The sequence below is a fragment of the Canis lupus genome, chromosome 6 (genome assembly GCF_003254725.2).
Source record: "Canis lupus dingo isolate Sandy chromosome 6, ASM325472v2, whole genome shotgun sequence".
Taxonomy (NCBI): domain Eukaryota; kingdom Metazoa; phylum Chordata; class Mammalia; order Carnivora; family Canidae; genus Canis; species Canis lupus.
In genome coordinates this window covers 56,682,113-56,708,122 of record NC_064248.1, presented here as the reverse complement: position 1 = coordinate 56,708,122, position 26,010 = coordinate 56,682,113, and the positions used below count along the sequence as shown (strand labels likewise).

General features: G+C 39.1%; 1 protein-coding gene across 2 annotated transcripts in view; it reads left to right on the top strand.

Annotated features, from left to right (window-relative positions):
• The first annotated feature begins 503 nt into the window (after window positions 1-503).
• EPHX4 (epoxide hydrolase 4) overlaps window positions 504-26,010 on the top strand; it is a 38,536-nt gene continuing 13,029 nt past the window's right edge. The window contains exons 1-6 of one of the 2 annotated variants that reach the window (XM_049111688.1): window positions 504-798; window positions 2,978-3,063; window positions 12,932-13,089; window positions 14,818-14,946; window positions 18,690-18,793; window positions 25,008-25,156. In XM_049111688.1, the coding sequence (XP_048967645.1) occupies window positions 568-798; window positions 2,978-3,063; window positions 12,932-13,089; window positions 14,818-14,946; window positions 18,690-18,793; window positions 25,008-25,156 (857 nt within the window). In that variant the 5' untranslated portion in view covers window positions 504-567. The remainder of the gene's footprint in view (window positions 799-2,977; window positions 3,064-12,931; window positions 13,090-14,817; window positions 14,947-18,689; window positions 18,794-25,007; window positions 25,157-26,010) is intronic. The other variant, XM_025417672.3, reaches the window with a different exon arrangement.

Here is a 26,010-nt window from a genome sequence, read left to right as displayed (position 1 = left end):
CAGAAGATTGTTAGCAATGCAGAAAGTAACAGCATCTGTCCCACGGAAGGGAAACCCCTCCCTGCCTCTCTTGCCCCCCACCCCCCACCCCTCACCCCCCATAATTCCATGATCCAGAAAAAGGCCCTAATGAAATCCTCCCAACAGTTCCCAGGGCACTGCGAGCACTCGAACCCCGGCCCGTGTGGCAGCGGCCGTTCCGCGCGCGGTTCCGGGGAGCACTCGCGGGAGTCTCGGCCCCAGCCTCCCCCGCAGCCGGGCCGTGTGGCCCCGGGCGCTCACCCTGCGGGCCGAGGCCCCTCTACCCCCGCGCCCAGTCCGGGCGCGGCGGCCCCGAGCGCGCACCGCGAGCGCGGGAGCCCGCGGCGGGGCCTCCGGACGCCGGCCGAGCGCAGCCGCCCGGGGCCCGCGGGGAGGCGCGCGGGGAGGCGCGCGCGGAGCCGGCTCCCGCCGACCGGTGGCGGGCCTGGCGCGCCGCCGCGCGGGCTGTCCGGCTCCGCAGCCCGGCCGAGCGCCGCTGCTCGCGCGCCTCCGGAGGGCAGCGGGCCCCGCCGCCGGCCCCGCCCGATGGCGAGGCTGCGGGACCGCCTGCTCCGCCTGGCGCTCGCGATCCGGTCCCTGCTCTTCTGGTCGCTGGTCTACTGCTACTGCGGGCTCTGCGCCTCCATCCACCTGCTCAAACTTTTGTGGAGCATCGGCAAGGGCCCCGCGCAGACCTTCCGGAGGGCGGCCCGCGAACACCCTCCCGCGTGTTTGAACGACCCCTCTTTGGGCACCCACTGCTACGTGCGGATCAAGGTGAAGGCCGGCGCGGGCCCCGCGGGGCCGGGAGGGAGCGCGGCGGCCGGGGGCGCGGGGCGCGGGGCTGCCCCTGCCGAGACGGCGCTCCCGGGGCTCGCGGCGGGGACGGGGACGGGGACGGCGCCCGGGGCAGGCGGGGCGCGGGGGGCGCGGGGGGCGCGGGGCGCGGGGCGCGGGAGGGGTCGGGGCCGCGCGCGCGCGCCTGTGCGGGAGCGCCCGAGAGCTTCCCCAGCGGGGTCCTCGGGACACACTACTGCCTCCCCCCCCCCCCTCCGCCGCAACCCCCTGTAAGGCAGAGCGCTCTCCTGTCACCTTTTTGCCCTTTAGAGCTCAGACCGGCGGTAGGGAGTTGGTGCTGGTGGTGCCCTGTACTGTCTCCTGGGGCTGCCTTGCCCACCTTCTAGAGGCTGAAAGAGTAAATAGAATAAGTCATTGGAAATAGGACTTTATTCAGAGTAGCAGAAGGGAGCCTTCACGGATGACCTAACCAGCATGAAACAATAAATACATGGTGTACGTTTGTGGGCAAGGAAACAGACGTGGGAAGTCAGAGACCAAAGGAATGGAATAAAAAGTAAATGTCAACCATGCATTGAGACTGGAACCGTGCGTGCTTGTCCCAAGCCACCTGGCAGCCCACGGATATTCCATTTCCTGAGGCTCCAGGTGGTGACGGGATATGGCCCTTCATGATGCACCCTGCAGTCTGACTCACAGGCCTTTCAAAAGTAGCCTCACATGAGGGGATATTTATGTCACCAAGTGCAGGATTCCTATTAGGAGCTAATTGTCCAGCTGCTAGAGTTCAAAAGACCAAGGGCACATTTTTCTTATCCTTATTCGGCCTGCGGTTGGTATGAGAATGAAATGAATTGATATTTGTAAAACGAGAGGCTTCAAAAACAACAACAACAACAACAACAACAACAAATAAAACCTTAGAGCAGTGCCTAGTGCACACAGTAAGTGCAATAAGGTATTCGTTCCCTAAATCCAATCAAGTGGCGGAGACTCATCACCAATAAAAGAAGTTATTGAACTTCTGGAAGGGCATTCTGCAGTTGAGGGCAAAGTCAGGTTAGTTATCTTGGTTCCAACCTGAGGAGGAAGAGCAGGAAAAAAGAGCCATCTGGAATTCCTTGTAATGCTCTTTTCCTCTTACTCTGGACACCTAAAGAGTTTCCCCAGAGACAGAACCAAGGAGTGGAAAGAACATTGTCCTGTAAGGTAGGACAAAATGGGGTTCTGGTCACAGCCCTGCACACAATCACCTTTATGAGCCATGTTAATATCTTTGGACTTTAGTTTCCAAATACGTAAAAATGATGGGGTTGCATTAAATGACCTTTTAGGATTTTTTTTACATCTGAAAACCCTCTTGCTTGGGTTACCTGATATAAAACTCAGTCTCTGTGCTCATCTTTTGGTTCTTGGTCTCTTTCTTCACTTCTTTTTTTTTTTTTTTTTTTTTGGTTTTCTTCTTGGCTTTTTCTCCATTTTCTTCTTTATAGTTTGTTTTGTATCTGCTGTATTCCTGTCTCACCCCCATGCTGTTTATTTTCCTTGGGCAGTCTTGTCTCCCACATGCAGAGAGAAGTCTTGAGCACTCAGAGAATTCTGCTGTTAGAAATACATTGACATGACATGAGCAGGAAGCAAGGGGAGCTGTACATGCAACTCCCAACTTAAAATAATAATGTGGGAAGGAGAGAACTAAAAATAAGAAAAGGAGGTGTGAATTATATAACTGATGGCACAGCTCTTGACGGGCAAGCTGAGAAAAGTACGTGACTAGGAGGTAAACATGGCAGGAATATAAATTCAGATCAGAATTATTTACATGTCCTGTGGAATTTGGATGAGATGAAATGTGACACATCAGGAAGATGAAAGTCACAAATTGTGACATTGTTCCAGAGGCCTGTAACATATAAATTGACCTTGTAAGTAGAACAAGAAGGGAAGGTACTATAAAGGGAATGCCAACAAAAGTAAATATAATTTACTCTATTAATAAATCATGTTTTTTTTTCTTTTTGAAATTTAATATTTATTTTATTTCATGATATTAAAGATAACACAAGTGTACTTTCTTCTTGAATCAAGTGGAAATGCTAAATGCACTACTTTTGGCAAAATAACACTAAAATTCCATACCCTCTATTTTCTACTGCAGGATTCGGGGTTAAGGTTTCATTATGTTGCTGCTGGTGAGAGAGGCAAACCACTTATGCTGCTGCTTCATGGATTTCCAGAATTCTGGTAAACTTACCAACCAACTTTTGATTTTGCATTAAGGACTTGGCTTATCACAGTGTCATTTTCTTATGACTTTTAATCGACCTTACTTTGTGATCTCTTACCCAATTATCCTTCCCAAATGTTCCTGAATCACAGGAACACTTTGCCTTCTATTCTAAAGAACAATGCATGGTACCAGGTTAATTTTCTTTTTCTTTTTTTTTTCTTTTTCTTTTTGAGAATTAAAAGAAGTATGGTTTAATGTTTCAGATTTCTGAACCAGCTACAAAACAGTTTTTATACTATTTACTGTGGACCAAATGCCACATTGGGTAGGGAAAGGAAATTGAAAAGAAACCAAATGTATAGAGTGCCTATTATCTGGAAGGTCTGAGCGAAGCCTTAGGTAAAGGGGAGGTGGAGAAAGAAGAGGACTCTTGGAGACTGAAGATGAACTATTTTCTGTGCATGTAGCAATAGGCTCATATGAATGCAGGATAAATTAAGGACCTAAATATTTCACATTAGGAAGAAACCTATAACCAAAAATATACAGTTGCTAGGTACTTAAGAGAAAATGTTCTGTTCTCCTTTGAACCTCGCAGAGTCAAGTAAGTACAAATGAAAACAACATATGATTAAACTTTTAAAACACGAATATCTTTTTAAAAGATGCTGCCTATGGTTGTGAAAAGAAGACTAGATTTTTGGTAACAGTGCTATGATCTTGAGATAGTTCACGAACTAAATGTAAAGAAATTGATGAAAAATAATCCTATTCTCTGAGCCGACTGCAAGGCAGGATATGTGGTATCTTTTGAAAGGCCTGGGGTAATGCCCTGTCCCCAGATTTCTCCCTTATTATCACTCTTAACACCTAGAATTTCACCATTATATATTCTGCACCTCCTTCACAGTTTTAATGATCCTGTGTTATCCAAAGTCCTGATTTAAAATGCATCTAGCTCTGAAAAAGATCTGATCCTGATACACCTTAGTTAATACTTTATCAGTGAAAGAGACTTTATAGTAAATACATTGAGAATGCTAGTGCATGAGGAAGTATTAGGCATTGAAGAAAAGACTGGAGCATGGCAACCTCATCATTTTTCCAGAGCAAAAAGTCTATAGATGTCTTTTTCTGAGATTTTTCCCCTCATGAAGATTTTTCTCCCCTCTGTATTCGCCTGCATGAATAAACATAAGTCGTTTTCATGTTAAACTTTTATATGTTCTTCCATCTGGAGACAACTTAATTAGGTGGTAAACAGCCCAGTGCAATTCAGGCATATGTATGTGGACTCATTTAGTGGAGTGCTTGACATGATTGGCTCACAATAAAATGTAAGTCTGAAGCATTAGTCAAATCTGCATAAAGTAATGTAGGCGGTGAATTCTGGCTTAATCACTTACTCTGCAGGATCCTGCACAATCATCTGCAATAATCTTGCGGTGTTGTCATGAGGATAAAGAGAGTCAAAATATGCAGAAGGCCTTACATGTAGCCCCAGTGAATACTCAGTAAATGGTCATTTTCTTCCTTCACTTCCATTCACTCAGTGTGGAAATCCAGCACTAGCATCCACCATGCATTTATTGATACAGTGCCTTTCAATGATAAAGTATTAGCTAAAGTGCACTGAGATTATATCTCTTTGAGAGCTAGCTGCATCAGGACTTTGGATGATACAAAATCTTCAACTCTAAAGGAGATGAAGAATATGTAATAGTAGAATTCTAGTTTTAAGAGTAATACTAATGAAGACATTTGGAGATAGGCCATTGTCCCACCAATAAAAAAATAATTTCTTGACTCTGCTGCTGCTCCTGCTAATTAACATTTACGGACCATTTACTGTGTGCCAGGCACTCTTCTAAGTGTTTTACATACATCATCTCATTTAAACATCATAGCTACCCTTCTAAAATTGGCAGCATCAGAAAGTAAGGCACACTTCATTTTTGAGCTTCAGGGCTGACCTCTCCTGCTGTCTTCAGTATATAGGAATGACAGTCTGATATCACACACTGATTTTCACCCTTCAAATTTCACACCTTACAGAAACATTCAAGAGAGTGTTAAAAGTTAGCTAACAATGTAAGAACACCTCACTCTAACATTTTGGATCATCATTCTAAATAAAATTCATGATCTGTTGGGGTGTGGTGGTTGATATTGAACTTTTTAATTTTTTAATTCTTAAAAATTTTATTTATTTATTTGACAGAGAGAGTGAGAGAGCACAAGCAAGGGGAGCAGCAGAGGCAGAGGGAGAAGCAGGCTCCCGCTGAGCAGGGAGCCCCGACTCGGGGCTCGATCCCAGGCCCTGAGATCATGACCTGAGCCAAAGGCAGACGCTTAACCAGCTGAGCCACCCACGTGCCCCGATATTTAACTTTTTAGAAAGAAAAGATTTAAAAGCTATTGTGTCTCTCAGCCTCATACAAACCCCGATACTTGTCCATGCTCTTTTCTCTTCTGGAACTTCACTTTATTACATGTGGAACAGTCTACCATGAAGATAAAAATAAACCTACAATTACTTCAGCCACTTGGTAATTGTTTCTAAGAAACAGCCAATAACAATGATATCCTTTTAATATAGGACAGTTGATACCTTCTGTCATATTTAAGAATACTTTTTTAAAAAATATTTTATTTGAAAGAGAGAGTGAGTGAGAGAGAGAGCACATGAGTGAGGGCAGAGAGAGAGAGGAAGAGGGAGAAGCAGACTTCCCTGCTGAGCAGGGAGCCTGACGTGGGGCTCGAACCCAGGACCCTGAGATCATGACATGAGCCAAGGCAGACGCTTAACTGACTGAGCCACCCAGGCACTCCAAGAACAATATTTTTGTACATTTTTCACAGCATTGTCTCATCATTTACTCTTCATAAGAGCCCTTTTGCAAAATAGAAATGCCTGGTGATTCTTGTACGTGTCCTTTAATCTTCAGTGGATGGGGCAGCCTGGGAAAGGCCCAGCACCTGTCCCTGGACATCAGCCCCATTTGCTCTAGCAAAGTTAAGTCTTGGTTGTGTTACTCCAGGAACACCCTTGCTATGATTTTTTTTTAAAAAACAACAGGGGATCTCTGGGTGGCTCAGTGGTTTAGCGCCTGCCTTTGGCCCAGGGTGTGATCCTGGAGTCCTGGGATCAAGTCCCACGTCGGGCTCCCGGCATGGAGCCTGCTTCTCCCTCTGCCTGTGTCTCTGCCTCTCTCTCTCTCTCTCTCTCTCATGAATAAATAAATAAAATCTTAAAAAAAAAACAACAATGAACCCTCATAACTCAGTTACTCAAAGAGCATATCGAATTAACTAAGCTCTGCTGGCCATTAATCTGAAAGCTACCCATTTGTTTAGGGAGAGTCGTAAAGCAGCTACATGGAGATTGCTGATAATCAGAATCCTGTTTAACTATGTCATACCCTAAACCAAGACCACTATGTTGAACCTTTGTCTTTCCTTCCATTCAGACTGTCACCTGTTAGGAGTGACACTATCACCTATTAGGAGTCTAGTCAATTCCATTCAGGAAAAAGTCAAATAAAATCAGAGTTTAGGATAAAGCTGTTTTGATTAAGCCACTTCAAGTCTCTCTCTTGGCTTCTCTTTTTTCAAAATCCCCTTCTCTTTCATTTCTGTCTCCTTTAAAAGCCAAAAACAACAAAGCAAAGCAAAAATTTCAAACCAATTTAAGCTTTTAAGTGTAAATATTATCCTTCTATTAATCAAGTTTTGCCTAAATACACATTAAATTATGAGCTTATTTGTAGACCAAGTAGGTCAGAATATTTGATACTTTAAAAAAGTAGTCATCAATTGGCAATGTATGTAAAAATGATTTTAAACAGAAAAGCGCAGGATGCCTGGGTGGCTTCACCTCAGCGTGTGGCCCAGGGGTCCTGGGATCCAGTCCCGCATCGGGCTCCCTGCATGGAACCTGCTTCTGCCTCTCTCTCTGTGTGTCTCTCATGAATAAATAAATAAAGTCTTTAAAAAATAAACAGAAAAGCACTATACAAATGCAATATATGATCTGCATTTATCATCAACACCTAAGAATAGCTGTTGAGAATTGGTGACATTTAATATTAGATGTTACATGGAAACAATATGAAATTCTGGGTCTTCTTTCTTAAAATCTAAAGGAAACATCAAACAAGATCTGCATCTCTGAGACTGTTAGCTAAATTATCCCAAAATAAAGTTGTTTGTCAGGAGATGGTTTTTTCTCCCACTCTCTCTCCACCTCAATTTGCATCGCTTTTAAAAATATTTGGAGCTGATGCAGGCAGTTTCTTTGAGTTGTCTTCATCACCAGCTGTATGGAATGCATTCGTCATTACTCAAGTGCTGAGGCCAGGGAGGGCTCTTGGTACACACAGCTGAGCATAGTCTGATGACTAGGCCCTTTTCTCTGTTGTGAAGGGGAAAAGGATATTCTACATTTGAAGGTGGCTATCATGGTAAATCGGAAGCCCTCTTATGTCAAGAGTAATCACTAGGAAGGGGGTTATTTTTAGCAGTGTCTCTGCTATTACCTAAGGGTACTAGAAAAAAAATGGATGAAAATAGCTAGCTTTATTTGTCACATTTTTAAGAGTCACTGATTTTTTTTATGTAGGCTCCACACCCAACATGGGGTTTGAACCCACAACCCTGAGATCAAGCATGCTCTACAGAATGAGCCAGCCAGGCACCCCTGAGTTACTGATTTTGCAAGATGTTTCATTCCTGGGTCAGGGGTTCGATTTTGTTTAATATCATATGAATGAAATGCCCATCAGTCTATCTCTGGGGTGATCTCTTTTTCAGTTTAAAGTGTGAATCAAATATGCAAAGAAAGTATGAATTCAAATATGTGCTCAAAAATTTATTTATGAATTCTGGAAAGGTTACATTTAAGAATTTTTGGCAATTTATTATAATAGCTGCCCTGTTTCTTTCTTTCTTTTTTTTTTTTTTAAAGATTTTATTTATTTATTCATTAGAGACACAGAAAGAGAGGCAGAGACACAGGTAGAGGGAGAAGCAGGCTCCATGCAGGGAGCCCGATGTGGGACTCTATCCCAGGGCTCCAGGATCATGCCCTGAACCAAAGGCAAGCGCTTAATTGCTGAGCCACCCAGGCATCCCATCTGCTGCCCCGTTTCTTAGAAATATTTAAGATATTGTTTGGTTCCTCTCATGGATAATATCAATAGTTGAATTTATTTGTAAGGCAATTTAAATTATTAATAAGAGAATGAAATATGCAGGTATTATGTTTGCATACTCTCTAATGCGATTTTAAATGTAAAATATCGCAGGATTCTACACACTACTTTGAGTCAAATTTCTACCTTGAAATCTCTAACTACATGAAATCTAAATGAAGACCCAGATACTTAAGATATTAAAACAATGCATATTTTCTTTTTTTTTAAAGATTTTATTTATTTATTCATGAGAGACACAGATAGAGAGAGAGGCAGAGACACAGGCAGAGGGAGAAGCAGGCTCCATGCAGGGATCCCGATGTGGGACTTGATCCCCGGACTCCAGGATTAGGCCCTGGGCTGAAGGCAGTTGCCAAACTGCTGAGCCACCCAGGGATCCCCAACAATGCATATTGACTATAAATTCCCCAACAGGAACTTGGGGACTTTAGTTGTCCCCACCAGTTAGCCAAATTGTGAATGCTATGAAAAAGTTCTTGAAGGAAATTGAAAGTGCTACTCCAGTGAACACACAAATGATAAGAAAGTGAAATAATCTTATTTTTTGAGATGGAGAAAGTTGTAGTGGTCTGGACAGAAGATCAAACCAGCCAACACATACTTCAGCCAAAGCCTACTCCAGAGCAAGTCCCTAACTCTCTTCAATTCTGTGAATACTCAGAAAGGTGAGGAAGTTGCAGGAAAAAAGTTTGAAGCCAGGAGAGGTTGATTCATGAGGTTTAAGAAAATAAGTCATCTCCATAACAGAAAAGTGTAAGGTGAAGCAGCAGGTGCTGATGTAGAAGCTGCAGCAGGTTACTCAGAAGATGTAACTCAATTCATGAAAGTGGCAACAATAAATTTTCAATGTAGATGAAATAGTCTTATATTAAAAGAAGATGCTTTCTAGGACTTTCTTAGCTAGAGAGGTTAATGCCTGGCCTCAAAGTTTCAAAAGACAGGCAGACAATCTTATTAAGGTGACTTAAAGTTGAAGCCAATGCTCATTGATTATTCTGAAAATCCTAGAGCCCTTAAGAATTATATCAAATCCATTTTGCCTGTTTTCATAAATGGAACAACAAAGCCTGGATGACAGCACATCTGTTACAACATGGTTTGCTGAATATTTTAAACCTACTGTTGAGAACCACTGCTCAGAAAAAGAAAGATTTCTTTCAAAATATTACTGCTCATTGATGGTGCACCTGGTCACCTGGTGTAGGAGCTCTGATGGAGATGTACAATGAAATTAATGTTTTTTTTTTCATGACTGCTAACACAATATCCATTGTGCAACCTTGCATCAAGTCTCATTATTTAAGAAATATATTTCATAAGGTTATAGTGTCATAGATAGTGATTCCTCTGATAGATTTGGGCAAAGTCAGTTGAAAACCTGGAAGAGTTGCCATTCTAGATGTCTTTAAGAACATTCATGATTCATGGCAAGAGGTCACAATGTCAATGTGAACAGGAATTGGAAGAAGTTGATTCCTACCCTCATGGATGACCTTGAGAAGTTCAAGACTGAAGTGGAGGCAGTAACTGCAGATGTGGTGGAAGCAGCAAGAGGACTTAAACATAGCAGTAGAGCCTGAAATGGGACTGAATGGCTACAATCTCATGATCCAACTTTGATGGATGAGAAGTTGCTTCTTATGGATGAGTAAAGAAAGTGATTCTTGAGCTGGAATCTACTCCTTGTAAAGATTCTGTGAAGGTTGTTGAAATGACAATAAAAGATTTAGAATATTACGTACATTTAGTTGATAAAGCAGCAGCAGGGCTTGAGAGGACTGACTCCAATTGTGAAAAAAGTTCTGCTGTGGGTAAAACGTTAGTGAACAGCATCACATGCTACAGAGAAATGGTTTGTGAAGGGAAGAGAGTCAATCAATGTAGCAAACTTCATTGTTATCTCATTGTAAGAAACTGCCACAGCCACCCCAACCTTTAGCAGCCACCACCCTGAGCAGTCAGCAGCCATCAACACTGAGGCGAGACCCTCCAGCAAAAAAATTACAATTTGCTGAAAGTTCAGATAATGGTTAGCATTTTTTGTAGCATTAAAGTATTTTTTCTTTTTTTAATTTTATTATGTTTTTAATCTTAATTCTAGTGTAGTTAACATACAGTGTTATATTAGTCTTAGGTGTACAATACAGTGACTCAACAGTTCTATACAAGCAATACTTTTTATTTATTTATTTTTGAAAGATTTTATTTATTTAGTTATGAGAGACACAGAGAGAGAGAGAGGCAGAGACACAGGCAGAGGGAGAAGCAGGCTCCATGCAGGGAACCTGACGTGGGACTCGATCCTGAGACTCCAGGATCATGCCCTGGGCCAAAGGCAGCACTAAACTGCTGAGCCACCGGGGCTGCCCTCAATACTTTTAAAATTAAGATATATACATTGTTTTTTAGACATAATGCTATTATACACTTAATTTACTACAATGTAAACAATAACTTTTTATATGCACTGGGAAACCAAAAATTCATTTAGCTTACTTTATTGTGATATTTGCTTTATTGTGGTAGTCTGGAACCCAACCTGCAATATGTCTGAGATTATGTCTGTAATTAGGGATTCAAGATAAGATGTTAGGCAGCGAAATTACATGACAGAGTTTGTGTTTTTGCGACCTCAGTCTGGTGTTGTATAAGATAGCGCTGAGGGGAATGAAATGCATATAGACCAATCAATAGGTTGTTGCATTAATGGAGGCCTGAATTAAGGTAATGATAGTAGGGATGGACAGGAAAAGTGATTAAATAAATATTTAAAAGGTTAAATCTGTAGAACTTTATTGATTGGGCATGAGGTAATCCCCAAAGAGGGAAGAGCTAGGCTCCAGTTACAAGGACATAAAAAAATCAATTGAAAATTTTAAATAAAGCTAATGAGAAAATAATATCACATGTGTCGACAGATGAGTGTCTTTAAGGAAACCAACTGCTTTATTTGTTACAACCTAAAGACAAGATTAATAAGATTGCTATGACTTTGCTAAGAAATATACTTTTTAATAAACATTTTCAAATCTGTCTTAATCGGTAATGCTTTTGCAGATTTTCACAAATCATGGATATCCTAATAACAGATCAAAGATTTTGTAATCATGCATTATTACAAATATGTGTCTGACACTCTTCCTGATGACCTGTTGATGGAAAGTGCATGCTTTGTTTTATTGATCTTATTGCTTTGTGACAGTTCACATTGCAGTCTCTTTCACTATTGGTTTATATCTGAGATCCCTGTGTACCCTTGCCTATTGCACTCCAAAAATGTTTTCAGACAATTATCTCCCATTTGGCTTATGTCAGATAATTCTCTACACTGTTTCCTTGAACAGATGTGCATGCAGATTCATTTTTTAAAATGCATATTTGGAGTTCCAAAATAGTCACTTTGAAAAATAGTCACTTTGAAAAATCCACATCTTTTTTTTTTTTTTTTTTTTCTATTTGTTATCCTATTTGTTTGAAGAAGAAAGTCTCATAGATCAGGAAGCCTGGCTGGCTCAGTTGGGAGAGCATGCAATTCTTTTTTTTTTTTTTTTTTTTGAGAGCATGCAATTCTTAATCTCAGGGTTATATATTTGAGCCCCATGTTGGGCTGCAGAGATTACTTAAAAATAAAATCTTTAAAAAAAGAGAGAGAGAAGAAATCTCATGGAAGAAAATCTCATGAATTTCATTTAATTCTGCAGTTTTATGATCAAGCACAGAGGGAATACCTGGTCCTGTGCAGGCCTTCAGGACTTGGCTGTAGCCCACTGACCATTCTTTTTTTTTTTTTTTTTTAAGATTTTATTTATTTGGGCACAAGTGGGGTGGTGGTTGGGGAGGAGCAGAGGGAGAGGGAGAAGCAGACTCCCCTCTGAGCATAGAGCCTGTGAGATCATGTGGAGTCTGTGAGATCATGAACTGAGCTGAAGTCAGACGCTTAACTGACTGAGCCACCCAGGCGCCTGCCCCTTAAATGTTTTTAATATCACACTTGCTTATACTCATTCAGGATCTTCTCTACAGAAGAATTTTGTTTTAGCTAACAGAGGTTTATCTTCAGCAGCTGTTTTATTGGATTCTTTCAGTGATCATCTTCTTAAAAATCTTTGACCTTTTTCATCCATAAGTAAACTGTTATTACTAAAATCTCAGAGCCCTATTTACAATGGAGTAAAGTGAGTAAAATCTACTTTTTAGGGAAATATATTTTCATCTCATAAATATTTTCAGAGAATCAAATGGTTTTGCGGTACAGAAGCATTTGTAAGTATGGATTCCCTGATAGCTGTAAGCATTATTGAAGAAAAGCCTACAAAAAAAAAAAAGAAAGAAAAGAAAAGAAAAGCCTACAAGATAGAAAAGCCTACAAGATTAATTTCTCAAGTACATACAAAAGTATATTGGTTTTAGTATCAGATGTTTTGTAGTTTCTGTAGATACTGGCCCTTTGTTACACGCCACTGGAGCTGGTAAAAAACATTACAATAAATTTTTATAAAGAATGTCAGTGCTCCCTTTTGAAATACATCCCTTACTCTGGCTCACACACAGCTATATAACCTTTCTCAAAATAGATAGTTTCTTACAGTTGCCCACTTAGAAAAGCTGTAATGTTACTCTTTGGATTCGCTACTGTGGTCTTTTTAATGTTTCTTATTTCCTGCAGGTATTCTTGGCGTCACCAACTGAGGGAATTTAAAAGTGAATATCGAGTTGTAGCCCTTGATCTGAGAGGCTATGGAGAAACGGATGCTCCCATTCATCGAGAGAATTATAAATTGGACTGTCTAATTACAGATATAAAGGATATTTTAGACTCTTTAGGTAGGTCAGTTTTAAAGAAATAGTATTAATCCCTTTTAAGGAACTAACATTCAACAAATTGTGAATTGGTGACTTCATTTCTTGGAAGGAGGTGTTTTCCATTTACCTGAGCTGTTACTTGAATCCTGTCCCATGGTTTTGGGTATACCGCTGAAAATATTTACAGGGGAAGTAGAAAATAATACATCCAGAACGACTATTCAGTCCACTAGCCAAGAATGACTTTGAAAATTTGCCTTTAAAAGTATTTCTGATGTGTGAAATTTATTATTTTCAGAACTAATTATTGGAAATTTGATCCTTATATTCAGAAGATTCATTTCTTCAGAACCCACATCTAAATCATTTAAAAATGTTATAAGTTGCAGAAGCACTTGCACTATCTTTCTTATGTTGATCAGCTGGTGCTACAACATTATTGTGTAACAGACTTGCCAAACTCAGGGGCTTATAGCCATAGGCATTCATTCATTCACATGCTTATGGAGTATGCAGATCAAGTATGGGCTCGACCCCTGGGTCTTTGCCTCAGGTTACAGGTCCTGCTGGACTTCTCCCTCTGAGTTGGGCTGGAACCCAAGCTAAAAGGGAATAACTACCTAGTGATAGCTCTTCGTCTTCTGACAATGGCAGAAATGGCTAGATGATGAGGTCAGCTGCAGAAGTGTATTTCAAGTTTCTGCTTGCAGCACATTCATCAAAGCAAGTCATATGCCTGAGTCCAAAGTCAAGTTATACTCCCACCATATGACTGACCCAAGCAAACCACATGGCTAAGTCTAACATCAAAGGGGTAGCAAGGTATACTCCTTTTATGGCAGTGGGGAGAGCGGGGGAGTAAATATTTTTTAACAATAATTGAATCCACTGGGCAGCTTTGGTGGCCCAGCGGTTTAGCGCCGCCTTCAGCCCAGAGCCTGATTCTGGAGACCTGGGATCGAGTTCCACATCAGGCATCCTGCATGGAGCCTGCTTCTCCCTCTGCCTGTGTCTCTGCCTCTCTCTGTGTGTCTGTCATGAATAAATAAATAAAATCTAAAAAAATAATAATAATAATTGAATCCACCACATTGCTTTTGATTAAAACCCAGCTGCTACCATGGTACGTTAATGGAGCTAATATAGTGAGAAACCCATGAAATCAAATTAAAGGCCTTTTCTACAGTAATCTGATGAGAGCAGAGATCAAGCCAATATTCTAAGAGGAGAAAAAGAAATGGATGAGGTCTGGGGGTGTCAATGCAGTGTTGTCATTTAGTCTGATTGCAATAAAATAGACTGAAAGACATTGATTTTCAACAGCCATATTTTGTTCCTCTTTTGTGGTAATTCAGTCAGATTTGGCCTAAATTTGTCTTCATGCAATTTTCTAGGCAAATCAATAATATAATCTTGATTATGACTTAATTATGTGTAATCTTTACTCAGGTTCGTGGGACAAAAGCTGAGCTAGCTATTTCAGATTTGTAAAAAAATATATATATATAGATTTCTGGGAGAGATTTTGAATCTGTAGGTCTAGAATGGAGGTTGGACATCTAAATTTTCTAAAAAGCTATTTAGGTGATTCGGACATACAGGTTTTGGAAACACCAAACTCAGTATCTACATAAAATACATAATTAGAGTCAGATTATGGGAAAATTAGTTTCAGAGGTGTACTCAGTTTATGTGATGTGATGATGCATCCACCTTCAATGACATCAACATTTTTTTTCTTCATTTCAGGGTATAGCAAATGTGTTCTTATTGGCCATGACTGGGGGGGAATGATTGCTTGGCTAATCGCCATCTGTTATCCCGAAATGGTGATGAAGCTTATTGTTATTAACTTCCCTCATCCAAATGTATTTACAGGTGAGTTTAAATTTTAATTAAAACATCTTTGCTAATGTGACAATTTGCTATGGTTACTGACACTTTGAATTAAAAACAGCAAAATTTAAATAACAGTATTTTTTAAATTAAAGACTAAAATATATTAGCAAATGACAATGTCAGATATTTTGGCTTTAAATATTCCATAAGAGTCTGAGAAATTGTAGCTTCATATTTGCTTGCTTAATTTTATTATTTTTTAGAGAACATTTTACTGCTAACTTGGAGAGTGATAAAGGGGAAATATGCAGTAACATTACTTTGACAGTAATGAATTTTGACAACCTAGAAATAAATTCTCCTCTTGCCTGACTGCTTAGGCTATCAGGAATGACAGCATTCTTTAAAGCCATAGTTCTCAAATTTTGACTTTTAGGACTCCTTTAGACTCTTAAAAATTATTAAAGACCAAATGAGCTTTTGTTTACATAGGTCATATATAAACATATTTACTGTATTAGGAATTAAAAATGAGAAAACATTTAAATTATATATTAATTCATTTAAAATATAATAAATCCAATACCTGTTAACATGAATAACATTTAAATGAGATTTGGCTACATCTTCCAAACAAAAGTTTAGTGAGAAGTATGTCATTGTTTTACATTTTTGCGAACGTCTTTAATTTTTGACTTAATAGAAGACAGCTGGATTCTCAGATCTGCTTCTGCAGTCTGTTGCAATATGTTGTTTAAATTGAAGTGTATTAAGAAATCTGGCCTCACACAGATTTGTAATTGGAAAAGGGAGGAGTATTTTAATAGCCTTTTCAGATAACTGTGGATTTTCTTCTTTAATACTATACCAAACTCAAAAATTGGTGTTTCTTAAAGATTAGTAACAGTTTAGAATCTGATGTCATATTAATGAACTTTTTGTACTCTATTACATTAAAATCCATTAGTCTCCCTAGCACTTTGAATGGATTTTTAACCCATGCATGATTTTGCATCATCATGCATTGGAAGACCCTGTTTCATGGAGTTATGCAGATTATTCATAAGTTGACACATTTTATTATATCAAAGAATTACATTCATTAATATTGCCCCAGTTTCATCAAAAAGCTGAGTATTGCAAAGCTGTCACGCTCACAGTAGCAAATACACATCTTCAAAATTCTAATTTTCATTTGAAAGCTTGAATTTTGTCATTGGCAACAAATACTGTTGATTGTTTTCCCTCAAATGACAGGCTCACTTCGTTCATTTTCAAGAGATATCTGTCAAATACTTGAGTCTGGCTGATAATAGTTTGTTAGTCATCCTTTCAAGTAAAGATGGTATTCCATAAAAATGCAGCTAATTCAACTAATCAACTCAAAGAATTGCAGAAGTGCTGTTCCTGGAGACAACCACTGTACGTGGGTGTTCAACAGAATTGCTTTATATATACTTTCTGTTTCATCTCCATGTTCAAAAGATGTGTGTGCAAAGGTTGAAATTTATAAAATTAATAATTTTTGCTATTTTATCTAGGACATTCCTAAGTGAAACTGGCACCTAATTTTATGTATTTATGTATCTGTTTGCTGCAAATGTGTAGTGTGAAGAATACAATGCCTACTAGTATCGTTTAGTGTCACTACCTTGATTTGTGTTCAGTCAGCAATGGTTTTATCTTCCATTGCTTTTGTACCATGAGCACAAATGTCAACCAAAAAAGAAAAGCTAATAATGTCTTAGTATTGTAATGGAATAATTTTGACTGTCTGGATTGCTTAAAAGGGTCTAGTGGATCCCAACTTGTCCAAGTGGGCTGTACTTTGAGAACCTCTGCTGTAAAGGGAACTCTTAAAATCCTCAGAATGCTTAAAGACCAATGAACATTTTTATTTGGTTTTGACAAAAATGATAATCTAGTCCTCTTTAACTATCTTTGTCAGATTTTCTGAGTCTCAGGTACTGCTATGACCCACAGCAGCCCTCTAGGAAAGAAAAAATTCTATGTTGGGAACATGATACACAAAAGGAAGAAAGGGAACATGACTACATAAGTATTGTACATTATAAGTGTAGGAGTTTAATTTTATTTCTTTATTTTTTTAAAGATTTTATTTATTTGAGAGAGGGTGCGAGAGCACAACAGGGGGAGCAGCAGAGGGAGAAGAAGGAGAAGCAGGCTCCCCGCTGAACAGGGAGCCCAATACTGTGGCGCCCCATCCCAGGACCCTAAGATCATGACCTGAGCTGAAGGCAGATGCTTAACCAACTGAGCCATCCAGGTGCTCTGAGAGTTGAATTTTAGATATATATCTGTCCTATTTCTGTTGAGGTGATAGCATGGATGCTTAGAATTCAAATATTAAACTGAGATTCACTGTATTTTTCTGTTGCATTGGGTAGCAAAAATTGTGCTACATGCTTGTTCCATTGATTGGGATCCTTGAGTAAACGTTATTTTTATGATGTTGCTAAATGAATAAATTTCAATTGGTCATTTCAGCAAGAAGATTCTTGAAATATTTCTGGAATTGTTTTATCCAGAGTAGGTTCAACCCTAGTCAGATTAATATAAGATCTTCAACTAATATGCCTCTATTTTTTCCTTAATTATATTGATATCTCTTAATGCAGGGCTGAGTAAATTTTGTCCAGTGATGACTTTACAAAAAGTATAGCATAATGATATACCACTTACCTAAGAATTATAGTTCTAAAAATTCCAACTGTGTTAACACTAGCATGTTAGTTACAAAATTAGAAATAAGAAAAAAATAGCTCTCTAGCAAAGAAAATAAAAATATAGTGCACAAGAAACAAGTATGCACACTTAATATGTGTGATTACACTACTCTCCAGTTTAAAGCTTTAGTGTCTTCCCAAAACACTTAAAATCCATCTCCTCTGGCCCTCATTGACTGGGCTTCTGCTTTGCTCTCTGACTCATCTCATGCCACCTCTCCCTCATTCACTATACACCAGTCACACTGACGTTCTTTGTGCTTCTTAAATGTGCCAAGCCCAGGACCTACTTTCCTTTCCTGGATATTCTTCCTAGATATTTGCATAGCTGACTCCCTCTTACCATTTAAGACCCAGTCTACATATTACATCCCCACAGATGCCTATTCTGATCAGTTCTGCTAAATAATAGTCCCTCCACAGCACCCAAGCATTACTCTCAATCAGATTACTTTGTTTTAATATTCTGTATGGTATTATTGCTATCTAAAATGATCTTTTAAAGTATTGATTATTTATTGTATAAGTTCCTTATTAATGGGAACCTCTTCTGTCTTATTGATTGCTAAACCCCTCACACACAGTACATATTCAAATATTCCTTGAATGTTTTCTAGATACATGAATGAACTAAAAGATACACTTTAGTGTCTGTTTGAGGCCAAATGAATAAGGTATTCAAATCTGCATGTAAACAACAGAAAATTACCTTGCCATATAACCCTAGGAAAAGTGTGAGGTCAATCATCATAACCTTGGAGAGAAAGCAGTGTTATTTGGGTTTCCTGTTCCTTAGTCAAGACTTCATAAAACGAGACTTTCTTTTCTATCTAAAGTGCTATACATTTTCTAAATACTTGAAATATCTATAACAAAATATAAGAACACAGAAATTGTCCCAAAGAGAAATATACACAAGGCTTACTTGTGGGTTCTTTCTCATCTCAGAGGTGAAATTGCCTTAAAAAGGAGTTCTTTCTATAGTAAGTAATTTATACTCCTTGGATAAGGTCTAACATGGCATTTTAATTTCAGAATATATTTTACGACACCCTGCCCAGCTGTTCAAATCCAGCCATTATTACTTCTTCCAAATACCATGGTTCCCAGAATTTATGTTCTCAATAAATGATTTCAAGGTAAGTCAAATATTGTGATGGGTGTTAACTAGATTTATTGTGGTGATCATTTTGCATTGTATACAAATATTGTTATCATCATGTATACCAGAAACATGTTATATGTCATTTATATCTTATATGTCAACTATACCTCAATAAAACTGAAAAACTGGAGCCCAAGAAGATGACAAAATTAGGAAGTTAAAACTAAAATATAGACAGATGCACTTAAAAAAATAAATAAAAGAGAAAAAGAAAGTTGGCTTATGTTATTTGATTTGTTTAAAATAATCATTAATTGATTATTGTTATATGCTGTCCACTGTTAGGCATTTCCTCCTATGCAAAAAAAAAGGTAAGTCAAGTGAATAATGTATTAAAGTTCATCATACAGAAATAAAAATAGGCAAATGCTAAAATTTAATACATGCTTCTAAGACCTCATATATAGGCTTGTTATTAGGCTCATATTAGGCTTGTTATTTTTGTAGGCCCTGTATATTTGAGTGCCTGGTTATTGTTCAATTTTTTGTGAGAGCCTGTACCCCTACAGGCATACCTCTTTTCAGAGAACATTCCATGGGGAGACAAGGGAATATGAATGCCAGGTGAGAGTTTGACACAGCAGAAGTGGAGGACTGTGGGTGTAAACAAAACCCTGAAACAAAGTAAGTGCAGGAATTGGTGTACACGCACAACCAGGAGTCATGTGTTGTATCTATTTCTTGAAAGCTTATCGACTGCTTCTTGTATACCTAATATGGTATTAGATATTTAGGGAGGTTTTAAAAAAGCAATATTATTTTACCTACAAATACTTTTTTGTATATTTTTTATTGGAGTTCAATTTGCCAACATATAGTATAACACCCAGTGCTCATCCCGTCAAGTGCTCCCCTCAGTGACCATCACCCAGTCACCCCATCCCCCCGCCCACCTCCCCTTCCACTACCCCTTGTTCGTTTCCCAGAGTTAGGAGTCTTTCATGTTCTGTCACCCTCACTGCTATTTCCCACTCATTTTCTCTCCTTTCCTCTTTAATCCCCTTCACTATTTTTTATATTCCCTGAATGAATAAAGCCATATAAAGTTTGCCCTTCTTTGATTGACTTACTTCACTCAGCATAATACCCTCCAGTTCTATTCACATTGAAGCCCATGGTGGGTATTTGTCATTTCTAATGGCTGAGTAATATTCAATTGTATACATAGACCACATCTTCTTTATCCATTCATTGTTCGATGGACACCGAGGCTCCTTCCACAGTTTGGCTACTGTGGACATTGCTGCTAGAAACATCGGGGTGCAGGTGTTTCAGTTTTTCACTGCATCTCTATCTTTTGGGTAAATCCCCAGCAGTGCAATTGCTGGGTCGTAGGGCAGGTCTATTTTTAACTCTTTGAGGAACCTCCACACAGTTTTCCAGAGTGGCTGTACCAGTTCACATTCCCACCAACAGTGCAAGAGGGTTCCCTTTTCTCCACATCCTCTCCAACATTTGTTGTTTAATTTTAATCTTGTTAATTTTCACCATTCTCACTGGGGTGAGGTGGTAGCTCATTGTGGTTTTGATTTGTATTTTCCTGATGGCAAGTGATGTGGAGCATTTTCTCATGTGCTTGTTGGCCATGTCTATGTCTTCTTCAGTAAAATTTCTGTTCGTGTCTTTTGCCCATTTCATGATTGGGTTGTTTGTTTCTTTGCTGTTGAGTTTTATAAGTTCTTTATAGATCTTGGATACTAGCCCTTTATCTGATATGTCATTTGCAAATATCTTCTCCCATTCTGTAGGTTGTCTTTTAGTTTTGTTGACTGTTTCTTTTGCTGTGCAGGAAGCTTTTTATCTGGATGAAGTCCCAATAGTTCATTTTTGCTTTTGTTTCCCTTGCCTTCATAGATGTATCTTGCAAGAAGTTGTTGTGGCCAAGTTCAAAAAGGGTGTTGCCTGTGTTCTCCTCTAGGATTTTGATGGATTCTTGTCTCACATTTTAGATCTTTCATCCATTTTGAGTTTATCTTTGTGTATGGTGTAAGAGAATGGTCTAGTTTCATTCTTCTGCACTTGGCTATCCAATTTTCCCAGCACCATTTATTGAAGAGACTGACCTTTTTCCAGTGGATGGTCTTTCCTGCTTTGTTGAAAATGAGTTGACCATAGAGTTGAGGGCCCATTTCTGGGTTCTCTATTCTGTTCCATTGATCTATGTGTCTGTTTTGTGCCAGTACCAGACTGTCTTGATGATCACAGCTTTGTAGTACAACTTGAAATCTGGCATTGTGATGTCCCTGGCTCTGGTTTTCTTTTTCAATATTCTCCTGGCTATACGGGGTCTTTTGTGATTCCACACAAATCTTTAAGATTATTTGTTCCAACTCTCTGAAGAAAGTCCATGGTATTTTGATAAGGATTGCATTAAATGTGTAAATTGTCCTGGGTAGCATTGACATTTTCACAATATTGATTCTTCCAATCCATGAGCATGGAATATTTTTCCATCTCTTTGTATCTTTCTCAATTTCTTTCAGAAGTGTTCTGTAGTTTTTAGGGTATAGATCTTTACCTCTTTGGTTAGGTTTATTTCTAGGTATCTTATGCTTTTGGATGCAATTGTAAATTGGATTGATCCCTTAATTTCACTTTCTTCAGTATCATTGTTAGTGTATAGAAATGCCACTTATTTCTGGGCATTGATTTTGTATCCTGCCACACTGCTGAATTGCTGTATGAGTTCTAGCAATCTTGGGGTGGAGTCTTTTGGGCCTACAAATACTTTTGCATAAATCTCTGATAGTTAAGGACTTTTTAAATGATTTTATTTACTTATTCATGAGAGACACACAGAGAGAGGCAGAGACATAAGCAGAGGGAGAAGCAGGCTCCCTGTGGGGAGCCCAATGTGGGATTTGATCCCAGGACCCCGGGATTACCTGAGCCAAAGGCAGATGCTCAACCACTGAGCCACACAGGTGCCCCAGCTTTTTTAAAAACATAACTCCAGGGATCCCTAGGTGGCGCAGCGGTTTAGCCCCTGGCTTTGGCCCAGGGCGTGATCCTGGAGACCCGGGATTGTATCCCACATCGGGCTCCCGGTGCATGGAACCTGCTTCTCCCTCTGCCTATGTCTCTGCCTCTCTCTCTATCTCTGTGTGTGACTATCATAAATAAATAGAAACATTAAAAAATAAAATAAAATAAAAACATAACTCCAGTACCACTATCAAACCTAACAAAGTGAATAATTACTCCTTACGATCATTTAATTCCCGTTCAAATTTCCCTATTGACTGTCTCAACTGTCTTTGCACACTTTGAATCAGGAACCAAACAAGGTCCACACACTGCATGTGATTGTTATGGTTTTTTTTTTCAGTCTATAACAGTTCCTTTGTTAACACCATTTTTTTATTGAAGAAATTTGGTCATTTGTCCTGAGGAATGATCCACATTTTAGATTTGGCTAACTCCTTCATTATGGTGTTATTTAACTTGTTTTGCTAACCTTTGTTTTTCCTACTTCATGGATGTTATTAATCTAGAGGCTTAGTTAGACTGATTTTTAATTTGGCAAGAATACTTGTAGGTGGTGCTGTGTATTTCCTAATGAATCACATCAGGGAACCACATAAAGTCTAGTTCTCTCAGTTTTACTGAACAGGGGGCTCATGAATTGTCAGCCTATCTAAATTTCCTAACAACTTGTCACCAAATAATTTTAGCATACCTTGATCATCACTGCCTAGGTCCATTATTTCATTAGGATTTTCAGAATGGTGATTTCCTAATTCTATCATTTCCCCCTACTTTTATTAACTGGAATTCTTCCTTTTATTAACTGAAATTGTCCAATCTACTGTTTGGTTATTCTGAAATACAGTTCACACAAGAATGGCAGGATAAACACTTCATTCTTTACCTTTTTTTTAAATTTTTTTTTATTTATTTATGATAGTCACACAGAGAGAGAGAGAGAGAGGCAGAGACACAGGCAGAGGGAGAAGCAGGCTCCATGCACCGGGAGCCCAATGCGGGACTCTATCCCGGGTCACCGGGAGCCCGATGCGGGACTCGATCCCGGGTCTCCAGGATCACGCCCTGGGCCAAAGGCAGGCGCTAAACCGCTGCGCCACCCAGGGATCCCCATTCTTTACCTTTATAAACAACTTCCAGAATAATGATTTGATGCCCTAGAAATCTCTGATGATAACCAATGAAGTATTTTTTCCATATTACTATGAGCTCATGAGTTTTATTTTATTTTATTTTTAAATTTTTATTTATTTATGATAGTCACACAGAGAGCAAGAGAGAGAGGCAGAGACACAGACAGAGGGAGAAGCAGGCTCCATGCACTGGGAGCCCGATGTGGGATTCGATCCCAGGTCTCCAGGATCGCGCCCTGGGCCAAAGGCAGGCGCTAAACCGCTGCGCCACCCAGGGTTCCCGAGCTCATGAGTTTTAAATATATATTTGATGTGTATCAATCAATTACAGTCATTGTCTTTGATGCTAAGATTGTCTCACATTAGGCAAGTGGAAACTCCTTCAGGTTGGATCCTGTGTCCTTTTGACATAAATCTTCAGTCATTGATAGCTTGCCTCTTTAACTTCCTAGGTTCATCTTTTATTTCCTGCCACAAGTTTGGAATTAGTTATTTATTGAAGGAACTTTGGCTTCTATTAGTAGGAATTGTATTTAGAAACCACAGTCTGGGTGTCAAGGTGATCATTGTTACTGGGTTTTTATTGCTTCTAGATCTTTCCATTGGACAGCAACTGTACATACATATTTTTTAAAGTGAAAAAAGTAATGAGTTCTTATTCATATTTCCAAAGCAAAACTAAGACTACAAAGGTTTACTTAACTTTTATATTTTGTAAAAAACATTTATGTGGTGCTAGTCAAAACTCTAAAACAAGGTAAAGAGATGTCTTACTTAGTTCTCTGTTTCCTGTTTCTCTGGCTCCATCCTATTTCCTCCTTCTCCATAAGGAAACCACTTCGGTTGTTTTTGTTTCATTTTCTTTACTGTTCCTTTTTTTTTTTTAATATAAGCATATGTATATTTGTCTACTCCTTCTTATGTAAAAGATAACATACTACAAATACTATTTTCCACCCTTTCTTTTTTTCCCTCCTCTTAAAAATATGACTTGGGGATTGGCCACTCCATAGCATGTAATCATCTCCATCTTCTCTTGCAGTATTCAGAACACATACCAACCCCCCACTGATGGATATTTTTTGTTTCCAGTCTTTTGCTATTACAAATAATGTTTCAATTAGTCACTCCTTGCATAAATCATTTCATAGTTTTACAGGTGTGTTTTGGGGTTAAGGGATCTGCATTTTACTTTTTAAAGATTATTTATTTTAGAAAGAGAGGGCAAGCAGGGGGAGGGACAGGGGGAGAAGAAAAATCCTTAAGCAGATCCCCTCTAAACGTGGAGCCAGATGATGGGGCTCATCCCGAGACCCTGAGATCATGATCTAAGCTGAAACCAAGAGACTGATGATGCTTTACCAACTGAACCACCCAGCCTCCCCAAGAGATTTTCATTTTAAAGAAGAATTCCAATGATTCTGATGCAGGTGATTTAGATCTACGTTTTGAGAAATGCTGATATAGAGCAATGTTTTTCAAATCGTACGTGAGGAGCCATTGGTGGGTCATGAAATCCGTTTAGTGGCTTGCAATTTAATTTTTTTAAATAAAGTAGAACAAAAGTGAATTGAAAATATCACTATACACAGTAATAAGAGTAAGGGATATTTCTTTAAACTTTTGTTTCGGAAACATATGTGTGGGAGTATGACTGGATCATGATATAAAAGGTGTTTGTTACTCTGGATTGTGGTCAAAAAAAATTCAAACAATTGTGAGGGGAGGAGAGTAGATAGTTTGTCAGTAAACAGATAAACTACTTTAGTTAGAATATTAGGGAAGACTTTAGGGTGGTGATAGTGTCTTAGCTTAGCCTTGTGGAACGTGAATAGGTACCAAGAAGACAGGTTGCTCTTCATAAGGGTGATGTGTCCATGGGAGATTAGAAGGGAAGCTCTCAAAAGTAAAGCCAGGAAAGTAAAATGTGTCTCACGTGTCCGTATATAGTGAGGTATTCTATCTGAAGAGGAGTTTTCACTGACACGGACCATTATTCTCTTTCAAAACTCAAAGGTTTAGTCCATTGTTAGGTAACTAAAAAGTTTTAATTCTTTTCATTTAAATTAGGCTTTGAAACATCTGTTTACCAGTCAAAGGACTGGCATTGGAAGAAAAGGATGTCGATTAACAACAGAAGATCTTGAAGCTTATATTTATGTCTTCTCCCAGCCTGGAGCATTAAGTGGCCCAATTAACCATTACCGAAATATCTTCAGGTCAGTATAATTTCTTTTTAGAAATGAATGAGTAAAATATTCATTCCCTGTAGAGCCAATATTTTATTTTTATTTTTTCCAAGTTTTATTTAAATTCCAGCTAGTTAACATACAGTGCAGTATTAGATTCAGGTGTAGAATTTAGTGATTCATCAATTACATGCGACACCTGGGGCTCATCACAAATGCCCTCCCTAATACCCATCACCTGTTTAACCCATCTCCCCACCAACCTCCCCTCTAGTAACCCTCAGTTCTCTATAGTAAGAGTCTGATTCTTGGTTTGCATTGCTTTTTTCCCCCCTTTGCATTCATTTGAAATTTCTTTTAAAACTAGATCCGTAGGGCATCTGGGTGACTCAGTGGTTGAGCATCTGCCTTTGGCTCAGGTCGTGATCCCAGGGTCCTGGGATGGAGTCCCACATTGGGCTTCCCACAGGGAGCCTGTGTCTCCCTCTGCCTATGCCTGGGTCTCTCATGAATAATAAACAAAATCTTAAAAAAAAAAACACACAACTAAAAAAACCCCACAACTAAATATCAGATTGGATTGAGTTACAATTAAAGCATAAGGACAAAAAAAGGTTGAAAGTAGGAGGAAGGAAAAAAAGTTTTACTGGGTGTATTTTATTTTAAGATTTTATTTTTAAGTAATCTCTACACCCAACATGAGGCTTGAACTTACAACCCCCAGATCAAGAGTTGCATGTTCCACCCACTGACGCAGCCAGGTACCCCTATAGTGGGTGTTATTTTAAATAAAATCTCTCAAACTCTTTGAATAGAAAATCCAAGAGGAGTCATGAGATTATGTGAATGAGGGAAGAAGAGGTAAACCCAAACCTTCTTTTGTG